The sequence below is a fragment of the Pogoniulus pusillus genome, chromosome 5, assembly GCF_015220805.1.
Source record: "Pogoniulus pusillus isolate bPogPus1 chromosome 5, bPogPus1.pri, whole genome shotgun sequence".
NCBI classification, from domain to species: Eukaryota; Metazoa; Chordata; class Aves; order Piciformes; family Lybiidae; genus Pogoniulus; species Pogoniulus pusillus.
Window position 1 is genome coordinate 1,086,750 of NC_087268.1, and position 20,494 is coordinate 1,107,243.

The 20,494-nt window shown below is 46.9% G+C and overlaps 1 protein-coding gene across 1 annotated transcript in view; it reads left to right on the forward strand.

Moving 5' to 3' along the window:
* Positions 1-5,933: 5,933 nt before the first annotated feature.
* LOC135175202 (ovostatin-like) overlaps positions 5,934-20,494 on the forward strand; it is a 42,839-nt gene continuing 28,278 nt past the window's right edge. The window contains exons 1-14 of the mRNA XM_064142999.1: positions 5,934-5,951; positions 6,064-6,128; positions 8,097-8,280; positions 8,959-9,115; positions 10,485-10,537; positions 11,167-11,187; positions 12,080-12,248; positions 13,701-13,785; positions 15,068-15,185; positions 15,903-16,023; positions 17,011-17,120; positions 18,160-18,318; positions 19,091-19,312; positions 20,065-20,122. Coding sequence (XP_063999069.1) covers positions 6,064-6,128; positions 8,097-8,280; positions 8,959-9,115; positions 10,485-10,537; positions 11,167-11,187; positions 12,080-12,248; positions 13,701-13,785; positions 15,068-15,185; positions 15,903-16,023; positions 17,011-17,120; positions 18,160-18,318; positions 19,091-19,312; positions 20,065-20,122 — 1,522 coding nt within the window. The 5' untranslated portion in view covers positions 5,934-5,951. The remainder of the gene's footprint in view (positions 5,952-6,063; positions 6,129-8,096; positions 8,281-8,958; positions 9,116-10,484; positions 10,538-11,166; positions 11,188-12,079; positions 12,249-13,700; positions 13,786-15,067; positions 15,186-15,902; positions 16,024-17,010; positions 17,121-18,159; positions 18,319-19,090; positions 19,313-20,064; positions 20,123-20,494) is intronic.

Sequence of the window (20,494 nt, forward strand, 5' to 3'; positions counted from 1 at the left end):
GCAGCCTGCTCTAGGGTAGGGTGTCCCTGGGCATGGCAGAGGGGCTGGAACTAAGTGATCCTTGTGGTCCCTTCCAACCCTGACTGATTCTACGATTCTATGATTTTTCCTGGAAAAAAAACCCCAAACCAAACTGATTTTTCTCCAGGGTGATCTTAATGGTTGTTAAAAGTGAGGTGCACAGACAGAGTGGTCTGATCTGTGTAGTTTTTAGTTCCTGGACTCTGCAAGAATTTTTCTTTTCAGGCAAAATGGGAAGGAATGCAAAAGCCTTGGTTTTGCTGCATGAAGAGTCACTCTTGAAGGCTTCCCCATCTCTTAGAGCACTACCCTTGCAAAACTGTGTTGGTTAGAAGAGCAGGTGAATATGGCTTGAAACAACTACATTTGGCCATTGTTTTATACCAGCAGGAAGAAGTTTTCAGAAACCTGGAATTGTTTGTAGGGTTTAATAACACACCTGGAAAATGTCTTGTACTAAATGGAAGTTTTGGAGCTGCAAGACATGTCTTGGAGCCATTAGTCATGCATTGCTCATGAGACTGGGAAAACCAGGTCGTAAAATACAAAGAGGGATGACATCACTTTGTAGAATGGCTCATATGTCTTTAAACTACTGATTCTCCTGTATTACTGGCAGCCCATAAACCAGGTCTCAGTTTATCCATGAGATCATCTTGCCTTTCAATTAGAAGTTTCATGATCCAGATTCTGTTACCTGCATGTGGGAGTCCACTTCTCTTACTGTTTATTTAGTACCTGGTTCGTTAGACCATGCAGGTGGGAAAATGTTGCTCTTAAGTGCTCATTCCAACTTGTGTCTAGGTGATGCTACGGAGGGAAGAGCAGGAGTTCATTGCTCTTCAGTGAACTTGGTGGGACAGCTCCCATGACTGGAATGTTGCCATGGATGGCTCTGTACTGTTCAGGAAGGATAGACCAGCAAGACGAGGTTAGTCATGCCCGACTAAGCTGAGAGCATTCTATGATGCCATAACTGAATGGGCAGATTCAGAGAGAGCAGTGGCTGTAGTCTACCTTGACCTTAGCAAGGCCTTTGACACTGCCTCCCATGACATTTTAGTGAGCAAGCTGAGGAAGTGTGGGCTGGAAGAGCAGGCAGTGAGGTGGGTTAGGAACTGGTTACAAGATAGAGATCAGAGGGTGGTGATCAATGGTGCCAGGTCCAGCTGGAGAGCTGTGACCAGTGGTGACCCCCAGGGATCAGTGCTGTGGCCACTCCTGTTCAACATCTTCATCAATGACATTGATGAGGGCACAGACAAGCAGAGTCTGCTCAGGAAGTTTGCTGCTGACACCAGGCTGGGAGGCTTGGCTGAGACAGCTGCAGGCTGTGCTGCCATCCAGAGGGCCCTGAGCAGGCTGAGAGCTGGGCACAGAGGAACCAGATGAGGTTCAACAAGGACAAGTGCAGAGTCCTGCACCTGGGGAGGAAGAATGAACTGCAGCAGTCCAGTCTGGGAGGTGACTGCTGGAGAGCAGCCCTGTGCAGAGGGACCTGGGGGTGCTGGTGGCTAACAAGTTCCCCATGGCACAGCTTGGTGTCAGCAGCAAACTTGCTGAGGCTGCACTCAGTGCCTCTGTCCATAGCACCCACAGAGATGTTGAGCAAGACTGGTCCCAGGACTGATCCCTGAGGGACTCCTCTTGTCCCTGGCCTCCACTTGGCCCTGGAGCCATTGACAGCCACTTTTTGGGTGCAGCCATCAAGCCAGTTCTGTATCCATCCAGTGCTCCACCCATCAAACCCATGTGGCACCAGCCTGGAGACCAGGATGTGGTGCAGGACAGAAAAACAGCAACACAAGCATAGATAACAGAGTTGCTTTCTGGCTCTGGCTGCCTCCCTTGTCTCTCTAAGCTGCTGTCTGTGTAACTAATCCTGCTTCCTAAGCCTCCTGGCCAATTCTCCAAACTCACCTTGAACGTAAGGCAAAGTCTGGGGTAAGGCAGAGGGGTGGGAAGGAGGTGGCAGGGTGGTTGGGAGCCCTGCTGGGCACTCTGGTTTCTGGGAGGGCTGCTGTGTTTCTGTATTACCTTTAACTTGTCTGTGCCTGTTTATGGCTGCACAGATTGTCAATACCTGCTTGGGCATTGTGCTAAGCTGTACATAGAAAGAGTCATTCCTTATTTTCCATCTTGACTGAGTCTAGTCTGGGTGATTTCTTCAATGTGGGGGTCAGGGAACTCCCAAACCATCACACTTAGTGTCTGAACTGATTGTGGTTAGTCTTCCTTCTAATAACATCCAAAATCTGGGATGCTGACGTTTCAGAAAGGAAGCTCTCAGTTAAGTTTCTTTGTTTTAGCTCAGCCACTGTTTGCCTGTTCTAAATCCTCGTGCGTCAGCCTGCCTATCTCACCTAAAGCAGCAGAACAGGAATAAAGAAACAAGGAAAGCAGCAAGGACAGGGACAGTTTTCCACTGAAGCTAAAATGACTTTTAACCTGTAAAAGGCTCCCTGGCACACATGTTTGCCAGTGTGAAATAGATGTTTGTATTCCTGTATGGCAAATCATGACATCTGGAATTAAACTGATGTGCCATTGGTCTCAGATCCTGACCTGAATCTAAAGAGCATCAATGTAATCACTGCATCAGAATGATTATTGTCCATAGACACGTGGGGGGTTTTGGTTTTGGAGAAATTTGATTTTGATAGCAGATGGTTCATTTAAAGACAGTAGTATTTATTGCTTATTATTATTTAGGAAGGGCAGGTCCTGCCTGACCAACCTGGGCTACTTTTATGATCAGGTTCCCTGCCTGGTGCATGTGGGGCAGGCTGTGGATGGAGTCTGCCTGGACTGCAGCAAAGCCTCTGACACCATCTGCCACAAACGGCTCCTGGCACAGCTGGCAGCTCCTGCCTTGGACAGATTCACTCTGATATGGGTCAAGAACTGGCTGGAGGGCTGGGCCCAGAGAGTGGTGGTGAATGGTGCCACAGCCAGTTGGCAGCTGGCACTAGTGGTGTGCCCCAGGGATCAGTGCTGGGCACAGTCCTCTTCTATATCTTTATTGATGATCAGGACCAGGGGATTGAGTCCAGATGACACCAAGCTAGGAGCAGGTGTGGAGCTGTTGGAGGGTAGGAGAGCCCTGCAGAGGGGCCTGACCAGGCTGGATGGGTGGGCAGAGGCCAATGGGATGAGATTTAGCAGGGCCAAGTGCAGGGTTCTGCACTTTGGCCCCAACAACCCCAAGCAGTGCTACAGGCTGGGGCCAGAGTGGCTGAGAGCAGCCAGGCAGAGAGGGAGCTGGGGGTGCTGGTAGAGAGGAGCTGAAGATGAGGCAGCAGTGTGCTCAGGTGGGCAGCAGAGCCAATGGCATCCTGGGCTGGCTCAGGAGCAGTGTGGCCAGCAGGACAAGGGAGGTTCTTCTGCCCCTGTGCTCAGCTTGAGATTATGTGGTGTAGTTGTGACGGTTTGGGTGTTCCCTGCACCCACATACTTAGGAAAATCCCCCAGACTAGACTCAGCTGAGCTGGAAATTAAAGACTGAAGCTTTCTATGTACAGCTTAGCACAATGCCCAAGCAGGTATTGACAATCTGTACAGCTAGAGACAGACACAGACAAGTGAAAAAGTGATACAGAAACACAGCAGCCCTCCCAGAAACCAGAGTCCCCAGCAGGGGCTCCCAACCACCCTGCCACCTCCTTCCCACCCCTCTGCCTTACCCCAGACTTTGCCTTACACTCAAGATGAGCTTGAAGGATCACCAGGGGGGTTGGGAAGCAGAAGGTTTCGGCAGCAAGTTAGGAAGAGAGAAGTTCATGCAGCCCCAGAGCCCAAGAACAGCTCTGTTATCTGTTTGTGTTCCTGTTCTTATCCATCTCAGCAAGCCTATGAGTGCAGCAGCCATCACCATTGCTTCCTTTGCACAGCCTAGCATCTCATTCCTCTCACTAAAATATCCCAGCTAGGCTCAAAACAGCACAGTCCTCTCCCAAATGCTCTACAAGCTGCCTCTTTCTGAGGAGTGCCAATGATTGCAAATCTAAAGGCTTACAGGTGGGGATGTGCCCTAGAACAGTGTCTGCTGTCTAGGAAAATTCATCCAAAGTATGTAAAGTCTAAGACCTAGACAGTGCTACTCAGAGGTGGGTTGACTTTTTAAAGACAGAATGTTTTGTCAGAGGGTTTCATAAATGTGTTGTGGGAAAGTGGCTCTCAGGTTACAGAAGAACTTCCCCAGAAGATCCCCAGGTAGCAAACAGCCCGGGACTGTTGCTGAGGTTATTTGCATAAGTGAAATGGAAGCTGAGGCTCTGGCCTCACGTGTACCTGCTTTAGAGAAAGAGCCTAGAGAACAGAATAGGTGTGGGGTGTATTGTTTGTGTGTCACCTCAAGTGGAATCATGGGTTAGTACTCTCTGTCCCAGGGTTACGTAAATCTCAAGTGGAGCCATGGAAGAGAAATAAGTGATTAGGTAATACTCAATTCTGCTGGCAAATCCAGGGCTTCACTGCTGAAACCTGCTCATATTTCCATCCAGCTTCCTGCTCTTTCACTGACACAAAGGAAAACTGACACCTTGTCAGGCTGTGCTGCCATTTGGCTTGACCTGGGCAGGCTGGAAAGTTTGGCAGAGGGGAACCTTAGAAAGTTCAGCAAGGGTGAGTGTAGAGTCCTGAACCTGAGGAGGAATAACCCCCTGCAGCAGTACAGGTTAGGGACTGACCTGCTGGAGACCAGCTCAGTGGAGAAGCACCTGGGAGTGTGGTGTACAACCAGGATCCAGCAATATGCCCTTATGGCCAAGAAGGCCAATGGTATTGTGGAGTCCACTCAGAAGAGTATTGCCAGCAGGTCAAGGGAGGTCCTCTTATTCCTCTACTCTGCCCTGCTGAGGCCACACCTGGAATATTATCTTTAGTTCTGGGTTTCCAAGTTCAAGAAGGATGAGGAATTAATGGAGACAGTCTGGAGGAGAGCCACTGAGATGATGGAGGAGACTGGAACATCTACCTCAGAAGGAAAGGTTGAGAGACCTGGGGCTGTTTAGCCTGTGGAAGGGGAGATTGAGGATGGGTGTCATGAATGTTTGTCAATTTCTAAAGGGTGAGTGTCAGGAGGATGGAGCCAGACTCTTCTCAGTGGTGTCTGGGGACAAGACCATGGGCAATGGACACATAGTGGGGGATTTAGATTAGATATTAGAAAGAACTTGTTAGCCATTAAGGTTGTAAGGCACTGAAACAGGTTCCCCAGAGAAGTGGAAGGCTTCAGGTCTGGAAGTGTTCAAAGCCAGGTTGGACAGAGCCTTAAGCAACCTGGTCTAGCAGGAAGTGTCTCTGCACATGGCAGGAGAGTTTGAAACCGATGATTTTTAAGGTCCCTTCCAACCAAAACCATTCTGCAGTTCTGTGATGGGGCAGTCAGGGATGGGCATGGACAGAAAGTTTACTCCAGATGAGTAAACAAATTAAGTGGTGTTTTCAGATTCTTTTCCCTAGAGAGCCCCTTGTCCTGAGCACTGACAAAAATGTAGACAGCTTGCCAGGTTAATGTGCTGAGTATTACTGTGTGCAGTAAGAAATGCAGAGTCCACTCAGCTGCTGCCTTCCGTGCCATGCTGAATGTCTTACTCTGTGCAAGCCCCTTAGCAGGCAAGTAACAGCACTGCCTTATCATGACTTCTGTTTTGTGAGACTTATCTACAGGTGATCTTCACAAGGAAGAAGGAAGTACTTCAGCTGTGGCAGATGCTAACGAGTTGAAACATTAAGAGCCTTCTAATGGATGACACAATAAGGAGAGGCTGGCTTCCATGAAGCATTCGTATGGGCGGGAGCCAGTTTGGCTTGCAACCTACAGAGCTGTGTGAAATAGAGGAGCTTTCCTAAGCTATTGTTATCGAGTTCAAGGAGTGTGAGAACTGGCAGTAGAGAGGAAGAAGAATGTATGCAAATTTTATTTAGATGTCTTTTGTTGGAGTGTCATGGAGGAGGAGCATCATCTCAGACCAGTTTAAAAGCCTGAAGACAGGTTGCTTAGCTGGATCAGTCTCCCTTCTTTCTTCCTCACGGACAGAGATGTGGTCAAGAATTCTTCTGAGTATTCTGTCCTTGACCTGGATTGCCACAGTGTCTTCTGAACTGTAAGAGATCATACCTTCTGTGGGTTCATGAGAATTTGCTTTGTTGTATTTTCTAACTGTTTGTTTCTTCTGGGACACTGCTGTATACAAACTTAAGGAATGACAGGATCATAGAATCATTTTGGTTGGAAAAAAACCCTTGAGATCATTGTGTCCAACCATTGTCTCACTGCTAAATGTACTGCTAAACCAGATGTTTAAGACCTGGATTCTGAAATGGAAATGACATTGAAGCATCATTTGGTATGATGTTCTCCATCATGAAACTGCTGTGAAATCTGATTTGAATAACAGAAACCTGGAACTGGAACAGATGAAATGTGGGTAACGTGGGGAGGAGATTCAAGACTAGACTAGCAAGTAATACTAATGATCAGGATTATTCTGCATCACCAGTACAGAGGATGGTGTATGAGGAGGTCTTCTGGGCTAAATAATGGCTGGAACTGGGGTTGCTTAGTCTGGAGAAAAAAGGCTGAGGGGAGACTTTATTGCTGCCTACAGCAATCAAACCTCAAGTTGTACCAAGGGAGGTTTAGGTTGGATATTAAAAGAAACTTCTTCATGGAAAGGGTTCCCAAACATTGGAATAGGCTCAGCAGAGAGGTGGTTGGATCCCCATCTCTGGAGACATTTAAAAGATGCAGAGTTGTGGTGCTGAGGGACATGGTTTAGCACCAGACTTAGTAGACTTACACAGTGGTTGCACTCAATGATCTTAGGGATCTTTTTTAAGCAGAACAGCTGTATGATTCTTTGGTGGTAGGGACTATGCCAAATGGCAGTCCAAATATGAGTGCTAGTATTGTTATCATGATTTTGCACCTACTGTGCTGTCCTAGCTTCTACAGGGCTATTAAGGTCTAGGCTTTATACAAACAGAAACACAACAAATTAGAGCATAAATCCCTATGTGGAAAGTTCTAAATGAAATTACTACAGAAAACAAAGGGTTCAACTTTCTCATCTATTGGTTTTAATGATTTTCCTTTTGATCTTTGATTATCATGCAGTATCAATTGGGCAAGTGAAAATAATAATAAAGGCAGTAAGAGCAAGCAAAGCTGCATGACAAAGGGAAAGGATCAGATTGCCAATGAAAGGTTGTGCAATTCCTATTGAAGTGCAAAATCAACTCATCATTTCTGTCATACATTATTTGGAAAGACCAGTTTGGGCAGCAGAGAAGCAGTGGCCAGCAGCAGAAGCTTAGCCCAATGCAGCAGTAGTCCTCTGTTTTTGGAGGAAGCAGACTGGGCAGCAGAGAAGCAGTGGCCAGCAGCAGAAGCTCAGCCCAATGCAGCAATATTCCGCTGTTTTTGGAGGAAGCAGTTTGGGCAGCAGTCCAACCTAGCACCCAGCCCTACCCAGTCAACTAGACCATATCACTAAGTGCCTCATCCAGGCTGCCTTTAACGAGCTGCAAACGATGAGAGACAGGAGGGCTTTGGGCTGGATGCAGAGAAAGGCTGATGCAGAAAGTCAGGTTTCTAAATCATCCCCCTTTAAATACTTCAGTTTAAAAATCCAACTGGCCAGCAGGCACAGCACCCTTGTTCTGGCCAGTGAATTCAGAGCTTCCTGCCTCCTTTGACCATGCAGGCACACTGAGGGCAGCACAAGACACCTGACAGGTGGTGGTAAGCCCTCCTGGCCCTCAAGGCTTTGCTGGGGCCAAACCCTTATTGTTTGCTCATCTAATTCAACTCCCAGACCCCACAACAGGAGAAGGAGAGCAAGGGTTAAACTGAGCTGGCAGGATTTATGCCCTACCAGGACAGATGGACTGTATTTTCTTATCACATTACTCAAAATTCATTGGAGGAAATAGAAATTCTTCCACTGGTTTGAGTAAGCTGTGAACCACATCTGCCCTCACACTTGGCGTTGCTGTGGTATTTTCCTGTACTGTTTGCTCTGACTTTGCTCTGTGACTGAACACTCTGCTCTGCTCTTGCCTTCTCACAGCCAGTACGTGCTGCTGGTCCCGACGACAGTGCGGAGTGACTCTCCGCAGGCTGCTTGCCTGCTGCTTCACAACCTCAGTGAGCCTCTGTCTCTGACCACCACCCTGGAGTATGGCAGTATCCAGAAGACTCTCTTTGAGGAATCTGTGACAAAGAATGATTTCTTCAAGTGCTATGAGTTCAAGGTATTTTCCCTTTTGAGGCTACTGAAGCTGGGAAAAGGTCTGAGTGCAGCTCTCCTTGTCAAGAAGGTGGAGTGCAGGCAGGGAATAGGACAAAAAGAGATAAGTGGCTGGAAAGGCTGAAAATACAGACAGAAAAAAAGAGAGATGTAGGGATTCTAGGGGAAGCTGGAGAAAGACTTTCCATCTCCATTCACAGAGTGAATAGCAGAAAGCTTTTAATTGCCATCACAGGTGTGTGTGCCTTGTGGGACTGTAGTAACTGTCAAGCTGAAGAACCCAGCCAGGTCATGTTCATTTCCTTTCCTATTACTCTACAAGAGCTGAGCTGACACAACCAACAAATTCTGAGATTGGAGCTTCCAGACTGCAGCAGGGGGAAACTTCAGAAACTAGCTCTTCAGCTGGGACAGCCTTGCATGTAGATGGGTAGCCACATGAGATGGGGAAATGCATAGTACAAGGCATAGCTCAGACTTTCAGTATCTAGTGACAGATTCTGGGATTTACAGAGTAGAAATTCCCAAAGATGCTCTCACTGTCAAAGCTGGAGCTTCTGACTTTGCACGAGTTATTTAGGGTTCACATGGCAGTCAGTATCTTACTCAAGAACCTGGGGCACGAGAGAATCCCAGTGCGTCTCATTTACCGCTTTTCCTCTGGTGTTTTGTTTCTCTCCAGGTTCCCTCTGCTACTTCTGACCCTCTGGCATTTATTTCCTTCTCTGCCAAAGGCACCACAGTCGACTTATCTGAGAGAAGATCAGTGGCAATTCAAAATGTGGATAGTACTGTCTTCATCCAGATGGATAAACCCATCTACAAACCAGGGCAAACAGGTGCCTCCAGAGTTTTGAGTTACTGACCTGGGAAACTGGGTACAAGGGTGGGTGAAGGACTTCTTGTGGATAAAAGATACTAGACTAGAAACGCCATGAGCAACCCTTCAGATAGTGTAGCTCATCTGAGTTGGACTCATCAAAAGTCAGCAAAAAACAGAATCATAGAATCAACCAGGCTGGAAGAGACCTCCAAGCTCATCCAGTGCAACCTAGCACCCAGCCCTGTCCAGTCAACGAGACCATGGCACTAAGTGCCCCAGCCAGGCTTTCCTTGGACGCCTCCAGGGATGGCAAATCCACCACCTCCCTGGGCAGCCCATTCCAATGCCAATCACTCTCTCTGACAACAACTTCCTCCTAGACCTCCCCTGGCACAGTTTGAGGCTGTGTCCCCTTCTTCTGTTGCTGGGTGCCTGGCAGCAGAGCCCAACTCCATCTGGCTACAGCCTCCCTGCAGGCAGCTGCAGGCAGCAATGAGCTCTGCCCTGAGCCTCCTCTGCTGCAGGCTGCACACCCCCAGCTCCCTCAGCCTCTCCTCACAGGGCTGTGCTCCAGGCCCCTCACAGCTTTGTCGCCCTCCTGTGGACACCTTCCAGTACCTCAACATCTCTCTTGAATGGAGGATCCCAGACCTGGACACAGCACTCAAGGTGTGGCCTGAGCAGTGCTGAGCACAGGGGAACAGAGTAGAACCACTTCACAAAACTGCCACAAATTAGTAGAGTTAATGTGCTTTTACTGAGTAATTGCATTTGACTTTTACTGGGTTTACTGAGATAAGTCACATAAAAAGTGCCCTTAAAAATACAGAAAGCTATAGGTTAGGCTTGGAATTAATACAATTCATATAAAAATCAACTAAGCATTCAGTGTCCTGTTGACAGTTCTTTCATCTCAGCTGCTGATCTGATTCACTCTGCTGGTTCCATCATAATATTTAAATGACAGAAGGTGGCTATTTCTTGAGTATAATTACAGTCCACTGCTGCACAGAAGTACACTTAGAATCTTCAAGACATTTTTCCCTTGTCTCTGATTTTTTTTCATCTCACTGGTTTGCATAAATAGCATTTTTTCCTGGGAAATGGTCCAAAGAAAGTTTCCTAAAAGTAAAAACCCCTCTCGAAGAACTGAAGGCTGCACAGGCAGTTTGCCTTCACTATAGATTTTGCTTTCATTTCAGTGGGACAAAACTGAAGATATTGGTTTATTTTGGTTTTCTTTTTGACTGGCCAAAATAGTAGAACACTTTGTAGTTCTCTGGAGATGTTTTAGTACTCCTGAAAATACTTGAGGAAACTTTGTTTCAGTTGCATGTTGGAAGTGACTGTTAATGATCCTTGCTCTTGTCCTCTGTCTTTTTCAGTGAGGTTTCGTGTGGTTGGTTTAGACACTCAGTTCAGACCTGTTGAGGAGACAGTAAGTATCAGTGATAAGCAAGATTTTTCAGCCTCTGTTCACTGAGGCTCTCTCAGAGATTTAATTAAAAGGGCCTGAGGTATGGTTTTGGAGAGCTTCTGTAACTCTTGAGCTTCACAATCTATCTTTGTCCTTCCTTTATGGAGGGGAAAGAGTCTGAAAGCACTCCTGGAGATCTCTCGCAGCACTCAGGTTTTGTAGTGACTGTATCTGTTCCAGCTGTGTAGTAAGATTGGGTGTTTCTATCTTTCCCTTTCCTCTATGGAGGGAAAAGAGTCTGAAAGCACTCCTGGAGATCTCTCGCAGCACTCAGGCTTTGTAGTGACTTTGCCTGTTCCAGCTGTGTAGAGAGAGATTGGATGTTTCTGCAGGAGGGATAAATTACAAGCAGTTTAGCCTCTTTAAATTGTCTCTTTTATGACAGTCATGAGTTTCCAATTGTTTACTTGTTCTGGTCATCTGTATCTAGAGAAAGGTGTTGACAGCCTTCTCTATGTTTTAGTATACCTCAGTCTCCACACTTACTATCTTAATCATAGAACCATCTAGGTTGGAAAAGATCACTGAGGCCAAACATGAACACAGCACATATTGATTGTTTTTTTCTTTCTCTCTCTTTCTTCCTCCAGTATCTCCGAATCATCATCGAGGTAAGAAATGGTTCATGTCATTAAATTAAGCACAGGTTATGTTGGGAATACTGCACTTCATCATTCCCTATCCAGTGTCATAGCTAAGGGGAGATTCATCCAGAGCACACTGTCTAAAACCAATGGACTTTGAGGTTGAATAGTGGCAGTACCCATTATAAAACACTAGAGGAGAAGAAATCAGAACTGGAAATGTTAGTCAGAATTGGCATAGGGTTGTTGTTGTTGTGTCCTTAGTTAGGATTCAAACAAGAGTGTGGTCTTACTGTGGCAGGACTACAGTAAATGAGTTGGTGAAGTAGCCTCATTCCTATACAGGCATCAGAACAGAAACTTTCTGGAATGTCATATTCTGCTAACAAAGAATCAGTCTTCTACCATGTTTCACATCACTAAATGTGAGGCCTTTGAAGGAGGCCAGTGTAAGTTTACAGAAGGAGTTGTCAGAAAGAGTTCTGCTAGAAGAGCTACAGATAAGCAACCTGGCTTCCAATCAGGCAGTATTTCTGAATGATATGAGGTCATAGGATCAACCAGGTTGGAAGAGACCTCCAAACTCATCCAGTCCAATCTGTGCTCCAGGCCCCTCCCCAGCTTTGTCGCCCTCCTGTGGACACCCTCCAGCACCTCCACATCTCTCTGGAATTGAGGAGCCCAGAACTGGACATAGTCATCTCATCTGGCAGTGTAGCTAACTTTTAGTTAAACATAAATTTAGGTTAATTTAGTCCAGAAACTAGGAATGAAGTCAGAGCAGATGTCAGCAGCCTGAACTCACATTTGCCCTGTGCTGCACTTAGCCAGTATGCCAGGATACAAAATTTGAAAGCAGCCAAAAAGGCAAGAAAGAGTTTGATGAAGGTTTTGGTATTCTCTTTCTCTCACTGCCCAGGATCCAGAGCAAAACAAGATCTTCCAGTGGTTGGAGGTAGCCTCTAAGAATGGAATTGTCCAGCTCTCCTTTCCACTAATTCCAGAGCCTATTCTTGGGTCCTACCACATCACTGTGGAAAAGAAGTCAGGTGAAAAACACTACCAGTACTTCAGAGTGGAAGAATATGGTAAGCCAAACTGTGGACTGCTCTGCCCCAGTAATGAGGCTGGCTCTGCCTAAATCAGACTGGGAGGAGCTAGTGCAGAGTTTCCTGCTTAGTCTCCAGAGCTCTTTCATACCTTCCAGCTTCCAGTGTACAGGTGTATGAGAAAAGGCCCTGTTCCAGCCACGTTGTCATTATTGCTGGTGATGTAGGACAAGAGATAAGCTGAAAAGAGTGACAGTGACCTGTTTGATTTTATTATTTCACTTATCTATTGTGTTTTTCTTTCAATGGCATTGCATAGGAACTTCTCTTTCTAGTTTGAGATAGCAGCATTGCTCTTGAAAATAAGATACAGCCAATGACAGTGATTTATCACAGTTCTTACTCTGGCCAGTATCATTATTGGTGTAATTATGACTGAAATGTAAAGAAGTTATTCATCTTGCTGGGCCACGCACTTTGGCCACAACAACCCCCAGCAGCCTACAGGCTGTGGGAGGACTGGCTGGAGAGCTGCCTGGTGGAAAAGGACCTGGGGACAGCTGGCTAAACACGGCTGAACAGGTGGCCAAGAAGGCCAACAGCAACCTGGCCTGGGTCAGCAATGGTGTGAGCAGCAGGAGGAGGGAGGTGCTCATGCCCCTGTACTCAGCACTCATGAGACCACACCTCAAGTCCTGTGCCCAGTTTTGGTCAGCACAGTACAGGAGGGACACTGAGGTGCTGGAGTAGGGGCAGAGAAGGGTGAGGAGGCTGGGGAGAGGTCTGGCACACATGGCCTGTGAGGAGCAGCTGAGGGAGCTGGGGGTGTTCAGTCTGGAGAAGAGGAGGCTGAGAGGGGACCTTATTGCCCTCTGCAGCTACCTGAAAAGAGGTTGTGGTGATGCTGGAGCTGGTCTCTTCTCCCCAGTTACTAATGATGGGACAAGAGGAAGTGGCCTCAAGTTGCTTCAGGGGGGACTGAGGTTGGCTGTTGGGAGGAAGTTCTGTCCTGAGCAGGTGGTCAGGCACTGGCACAGGCTGCCCAGGGAGGTGGTGGAGTCACCATCCCTGGAGGTGTTTAAGAGGAGAGTGGATGTGGCACTGGAGGCTATGGTTTGGTGCTGAAGGCTGCTGGGATGAAGGTTGGACTGGCTGATCCTTTCCAAGCATGGTGATTCATAGTGATTAGATGTTGTGCTGAGGGATTCATTTTGGTCAAGGACCTGTCAGTGTGAAACTCGTGATTGGACTGGAGGAACTTGAAAGGCTTTGCCAATCTAAGGAGTTCTGTGATTCTGTGATCTTACCACTGATGGTTATGTTTCTCCAATAACATCCTACAGCCAACCCCCAGGTAGACTTTTTATTTCACCACTTCCTCTCCCTTATCTGTGATAATGATGTTGCCAACTGTCTTTTTGCTGCTGTCCTCACATATACCTGCCCCTGGCATGCAGCTGTTGATTGGTTGTGTTCACATTGTGTTCCCAGTGCTGCCGAAATTTGAGGTGACAACCAGCGTGCCAGGGAGGATTTCTTTCTTTGATGAAGAAATCAAGCTGAACGTTTGTGCTTCGTGAGTATCAGAGATGACAACACCACATTTGTGCCCAGGAAAGACAGCATAGAGGATGGTGTGCCATGCTGGGAAGCAGAGACCCTGCTGCTGATGCAGAGAATGGGCTAGATGAGTTCCTTTAGCTATGACTTCCATGACATGAAATATGGTAACCTTCCTCTCACTACAAAGCAGAATGTGAACTGGGAGAGTCTGTGTGTGTCCAACTGGTGGAAGATACCAGCACTACACTCACTAGCTGCTCACAGAATCACTGACTGCTAGGGATTGAAAGGGACCTCCAGAGGTCATCTAATTCAGCTCTTCTGCTAGAGCAGGTTTGCCGCATAGAGCAGGTTGCACAGGAGTGCATCCAGGTGGGTTTTGAAATTCTCCAGAGGAGGAGACTCTGCCACCTCTCTGTGTAGCCTGTTCTAGTGCTCTGGCCCCCTCACAGGAAAAACTCTGACTTCTTCCTCATGTTTAAGTGAAATCTCCTCTGGTTTAGTTTGGGCCTGTTGTCCCTTATCCTATCTCAGGGCACCACTGAAAAGAACCCAGCCTCATCCTCCTGACTCTTACCCTTTAGATAGTAATCAGCATTGAGAAGGTCCCTGCTCAGCCTCCTCATCTCCAGGGTAAACAGCCCCAGGTGACTAAACCTGTTCTTGTCAGAGAGATGCTCTAGTCCCCTCATCAGTTTCTGACCTTCCATGGCTCTTGGTGAACTTGTTGTCCACCAGCACTCCTAGGGTCTTCTCTGCAGAGCTGCTTTCCAGCTGATTAGCGCTGTACTGGTACAGGTTATTTGTCCCCTGGTGTAGGACTCTGCACTTGCCCTTACTGAATGTTTCTGGTTTTTATTGTCATGGGAAAGGAGAGAAGTAGCATATAGGTATGGCCTATCATTAAGAGACCTGGCTGTGACACTGACAAAGGGCAGGGTGTCATGAGCTTTGGAGGGATCTTTCTCCAGTACATCCTCTGTATAAGACACTAATGAATAAAAGCAAGCACCTGGGAATGATATCCCAGCTGAGTCCAGCACTGCTTTCTAGCCTCAGGCCTTCAAGCATGACTGCTTCAAGGCAGTGGTAAAGCAGACTCTCTTCACAAGGTGCTAGAGGCAGCCCAAAAGTAGCTGATGAGAATTCTGCTAGGGCTAACTGATCCTAATTCCCAGCTGTTCTTCTCTCTGTGTTTTTGGTACTCGTAAGGGGTTAGGGTCTGCATTTTTCTGTGGTATTTGCAGGTTTGGTGCTAATCCACAGGACTGGATTCTTGTCTCTTCCTCTCCTAGGTACACTTATGGCCAACCAGTGCAAGGCAATGCCCGAATCAATGTGTGTCAGCAGCGCTTCCACAGTCCACGGTGTGAGCAAAATCGGAGAGCTGAGTGTGAAACTGTCACTGGCCTGGTATGATACAGGGCAAAGCCTTTCTTCCCAGCCAGCTTTACCAACCAATATGTATCACAGTGCTCAGTGGCCTCATTCCTTCCCTGGGACACCAGAGAGGCAATCCCAGAGACGTGCATTTTCTCACTGTCCTACAGGCAACAATGAAAGACCATGAAAGTAGTTTACTCTAATGACCTCATGAGGAAACTTTGGTTTTTATCTCAGGAAGAGTCAGCAAGAGGGAGGGAAGCTTTTGAAACTATGCATCCGTGATTGTTACTAAAACACTGGAGCTGTGTTCTTACCAGCCCTAATCAACAGACCTCTACTGAGAGTCTTTGAAGACACTTGGTATTAAACTAACATTTAATTTCTTCACTAGATGAGATTCAAAGTGCTTTGGTCATGGAGCTCAGGCATAGTGCTAGATGGATTTAAGACAGAGCATGAGCATAGAGAGAACTGAGCATGAGCATAGAGAGAACTGAGCATGAGCATAGAGAGAACTAGGTAGGGAGTGAAGAGAGAGGTATGAAGATAAATGGAGTTGAAACAAGGAGCTGGCATGGGAGCCTCAGAGTGAGAAGCCTAAGATAAGAGGGGAGAAAGTAAAAAAGGAAGAGTAAAACATATGTGAGCAAAGGCAACGAAGCTCTGCAGACTCCTAGTTTAGATTTGGGAGCAATTTGCTAGACCCTGAGAAAGTGAATTTTCTCCTTTGTGCTCCCTTTTCAGCTGGGGAAGGATGGTTGCCTCAACACTGCCATCTTCATCAAGTCTCTCCAGCTGTATCGCAGCTATGCCACGATGTATACCAACCTCCGTGTAGAAAGCATCGTCACGGAGAATGGAACAGGTAACACCAAGTGGAGGCTGGGTGTAGCTGGTTAAAGCACTTTCTGAGAGGAATCTGCTGGATCACACTGTGCAGTGAACACCAGCTACTGCCATTCTCTTGGTGTAGCTCACCCTCCAGAGAATGACTACTCCATAGAGCTCTTCCAAAGAATCACAGACTGGAAGGGGTTGGAATGGACCTGCAGAAATCAGCTAGTCCAACTGCCCTGCTAACACGAATATTCCTAGAGCAGACTGCATAAGAATGTTTTCAGTCTTCATAGAAGGAGACTCTACAACCTCTCTAGGCAGGTTGCTCCAGTGCTCTATCACCCCAAAAGTAAAAACATTTATCCTTAACTTCAAGTGAAACCTCCTGTGTTCTGCTTTGTACCCATTGTTCCTTGTCCTACCACTGGGCAACAATGAAAAGGCCTCAGACTTATCCTCTTAGCCTCCACTTTTTAGATATTGATCAGCCTTGAGAAGGTCCTCTCTGTCTGCTCTTCTCCAGGTCTCTCAGCCTTTTGTGAGACAGAGATGCTCTAATCCCCTCTTCAACTTTGTGAGCTTCCATTGGAGTCTCTTCAGTAGTTTCCTGTCTCTCTTGAGAGTGAGAATTGGACACAATACTCCAGATGAGGCCTCAGCAGGGCAGAGTAGAGGGGGAGGAGAACCTCCCTTGGCCTGCTAGTCATACTCTTCTGCACTCCAGAATACTGTATGCCTTCTTGGCCACAATGGCATGTAGCTGGTTCATGGTAGATTTGTCCACTAGCACTCCCAGTTCCTTCTCCACAAAGCTGCTGTCCAGCAGGTCAACCCCTAACCAGTATGCAGAGCGTTACTTTTCCCCAGGTGCAGGATTCTGCACTTGCCTTTGTTGAACTTCATTGAGTTCATGTCTGCACAGTGCTCCAGCCTGTCCAGGTCTTGCTGAATTGCAGCAGTTTTCTGTCTGTGTCTGATTTCTGGTTCCTCCCTCTGTACTGGGTGTGTCTCACAGGTATCCAGGTGAAAGGCTCTAACTATGTTTCAGTCAGCCAAGAAAATGACAGAGTGATGTTCAAGAATATGGATGTCTATTACAAAAGGGGAATTCCTTACAATGGTGAGGTGAGTGCTTGACAGGATACATGCAGCTCAAAACTCCCTGAGGTCCAGAATGATGATCTCTCTGAGTTGCTTCATTTCTGTCTGTCCCTTGATGCTTTCTGTGGCAGTCCTGTGTAGCAGTGCCTGCTGCACAGTTCTCTCATTCCATTAGAATCTCCTAGAGAAAATAAGAAAATGATGTCATACCTGGAGTGTTGAGGTCTCTCTGCTGATGTAGGTGGAGAATGCCTGGAATGTGAAAAAGTGGAAGGTTGTATAAAAAGAGTCTGCAAGAAACTACTCCAGGAAGAGCTGTGCCTGAACTGAACGTAGAATTCACCCTGCCCTGCATTGCACAGTTCCAGGGCTGTTCACTGAAAGCAGTCTGGCTGTTGGAGCATGTTCCAACTTGTTAGCAGCCTGCACACACAGGATAAACCCAGGCACGTGCAGAAGGATGAGCTGTATGCCAATGCATGTCACCTTGATATGCTTTGGGAACAGATGCCTGGCAGCTGGGAGGTGCTACTGAGCTCTGCAGGTTATCTGTGGCTATGAAGCCATATGATTGATTTAGGTTTGTTAATTGGTGGCTTTCTAAAGAGTATGTGCCATGGAGCTCCTCTGTTTCTCCTTGCTCAGAAATGGAGAGCATGAGGAAAGAATTTAAACCGTCATCTCTCACTCAGTAATCTTTAACTTAGGTGCACTGTGGCACTGCAGCAAAACAGAGGACATCATTAAGAGACACTTTTATATGAGAACATGTGCATAAACAGTTTCTGCTCCCTCTGGGATATGTAGTTTGTCCTTGCACTGATGAGGATTGCCTGTCTTTGCTTGCCACAGAACTGCTTCCTCAAAATACTGAGGAGCATTTGCCCCTGAAATACATTTCACTCTTGGTTTCTGCTCCCTGCAGTTGTCCTCAGTGCTGAAGTGAGCACTCCCTGGTGAGCAGGGCATTTCCCATTCTTTTTGGGTTTGTTTTTTATTTGATTGTTTGTTTTTTTGTTGGTGGTGTTTTTTCCTGAACCCCTTGGATAATCTTTGTGTTCAGATCACTGTGACAACTGTGGATGATGAACCTGTTGCTGGTAGGACTGTCCTGCTAGAACTCAATGAAAAATACCTTGCCAACTATACCACCGACAAGAACGGCACTGCTGCTTTTTCCATCGACACATCCGACTTCTTTGATCCCAGTTTTACTTTGAGAGTAAGTAAATGCATGTTTCAGCCTAATTCCTAGAAAATTACTTCGTTGGAGAGAGGGATTAGAAGCAATCAGTAGGTGCCAACAGGATTGTTTCAAGTGAGGAAAGTAGACAGTGAAACCACCAACACCTGCATCCCATGTAAAACTGGTACTAGAAAGCAGCCGTGCCTGAGACGTGGCAGACAATTGTTTGTTCTGGAGCAGGGAAGACTTCTTGTTCTCTACAGCTGCCTGAGAGGAGATTGTAGTGAGGTTGCTGTTGGTCTCTTCTCTCAAGTGGCTAGTGTTAGGAAAAAGAGGATGTGTCCTCAGGTTGCCCCAGAGAAGGTTTAGATTGGATATCTAAAATCTTTTACTGAAGGAGCAGTCAAGCCCAGGGCAGGTGGGGTCACCATCCCTGGAGATACTAAAATCATGTGTAGATGTGGGAATGCAATGCTAGCAGGAATAATAACAAGCAGACTGAGCATTTCGACCTTGGTTCCCACAGCTTCAGGATCTCTCCCTGCAGCTATATGACCTATTCCAGTCCTGCAAGAAACATACATAAGCTCCCTGCTGCAATGTGCCATGGTGTCCAGAAGATCCCTTGCTCGGGACTGGCAAAGCACAAGTTTTTGACGCCAGCTCTTGTTCTTAGCTTAAACAGCCCCACAAAATCAGCTTCCCAACAGGAATATTTATAGAGAAGATGCCTTCACCTCTCACCTGCCTGCTGTTTTTTAATTCCCTACTTTGTTAAGTCCCCATGCATGATTCTCTTGCTTTATAGGTCAGGCAGGCACCGGATGAGTGCAAGGATTTCTTCATCTGGAGGAACGATGATGAGCCCCAAGCCTTATTTTTGGCCAGGCGTTTCTACTCACGGACCAACAGTTTTGTGAAAATTCAGCCACCAAGGGAGAAGCTCAGCTGTGGCCAGCAGCAATCAATCAACATACACTATGCCCTACAGGGCTACAGGAATGCCACGCATGCAGACTTCTACTATGTGGTAAGTGTTACTTTGGCTCATCTTGAACACCAATCACAGAATTACAGAATCATAGAATCAGTCAGGGTTGGAAGGGACCACAAGGCTCAGCCAGTTCCAACCGCCCTGCCATGGCCAGGGATACCTTACCCTAGAGCAGGCTGCCCACAGCCTCATCCAACCTGGCCTTAAACACCTCCAGCCATGGGGCCTCAACCACCTCCCTGGGCAACCCATTCCAGGCTCTCACCACTCTCATGCTGAAGAACTTCCTCCTCACATCAAGCCTGAATCTATCCATCTCCAGCTTTGCTCCATTCCCCCTCTCCAGACTTGCATTCACTGATCATAGCTAGAGTGGATGGCCTTTAAATGGATAGAAATATCTAGAGCATGGGAGTCATGAGGATGGACCTGGCACTTCTCAGTGGTGCCCAGTGATAGGACAAGGTGTAATGGGCAGAAACTAGAACACAGGAGGTTTCACTTAAACATGAGAAGAAACATTTTTGCTTTGAGGATGGACCAGGCTGCCCAGAGAGGTTGTGGAGTCTCCTTCTCTGGAGAATTTCAGGATGTTCCTGGACATTGACCAGCTCTAGGTCAACCTGCTCTAGCAAGGGGGTTGGACTAGAAGAGCTCTGGAAGTCTCTTCCAACCCCTACCAATCTGTGATTCTGTAAGTCCTATCAGAACAGTACTCAAAATGAATGATTTCATGGGAGAAAAGATGCTTTTCATCCTGTTCATCCTGAGTTCTTTTCTATGCCCAGGTGATGACAAAAGGAAAAATTATCCTCAGTGGCCAGAAGCAAGTCAGCATCTCTGGTGGTAAGTTCTGGACCATATTACTGCTGATGCTTTGGCACATCATTTTGAGCACCAGGTCATTAGTAAGTTTTGTAAGAAGGGATGAAAGCAGAGAGCTGCAAGCAATTCAGGTACTAGTTCTTAAATGCCATGACTTGTCAGCACTCACACTATCCTCCAGCATCCAGCCAGTCCCCTGTATCATACTAACATTTGTCTTGTCAGCTGAAACAGGAAAACTTGGTTGTGACCAAGCACAAGGTCTGGTTTATATTTGCCACCAAAGTGTATTGAACATTTTAGAGTTGCTTTCACCAGTGTATCTAAAACTTCTTAAAAGTGTGAAATGATTAATGTCCCACCTGATGAGAGTGTTTAGTGTGGAATTAGTTG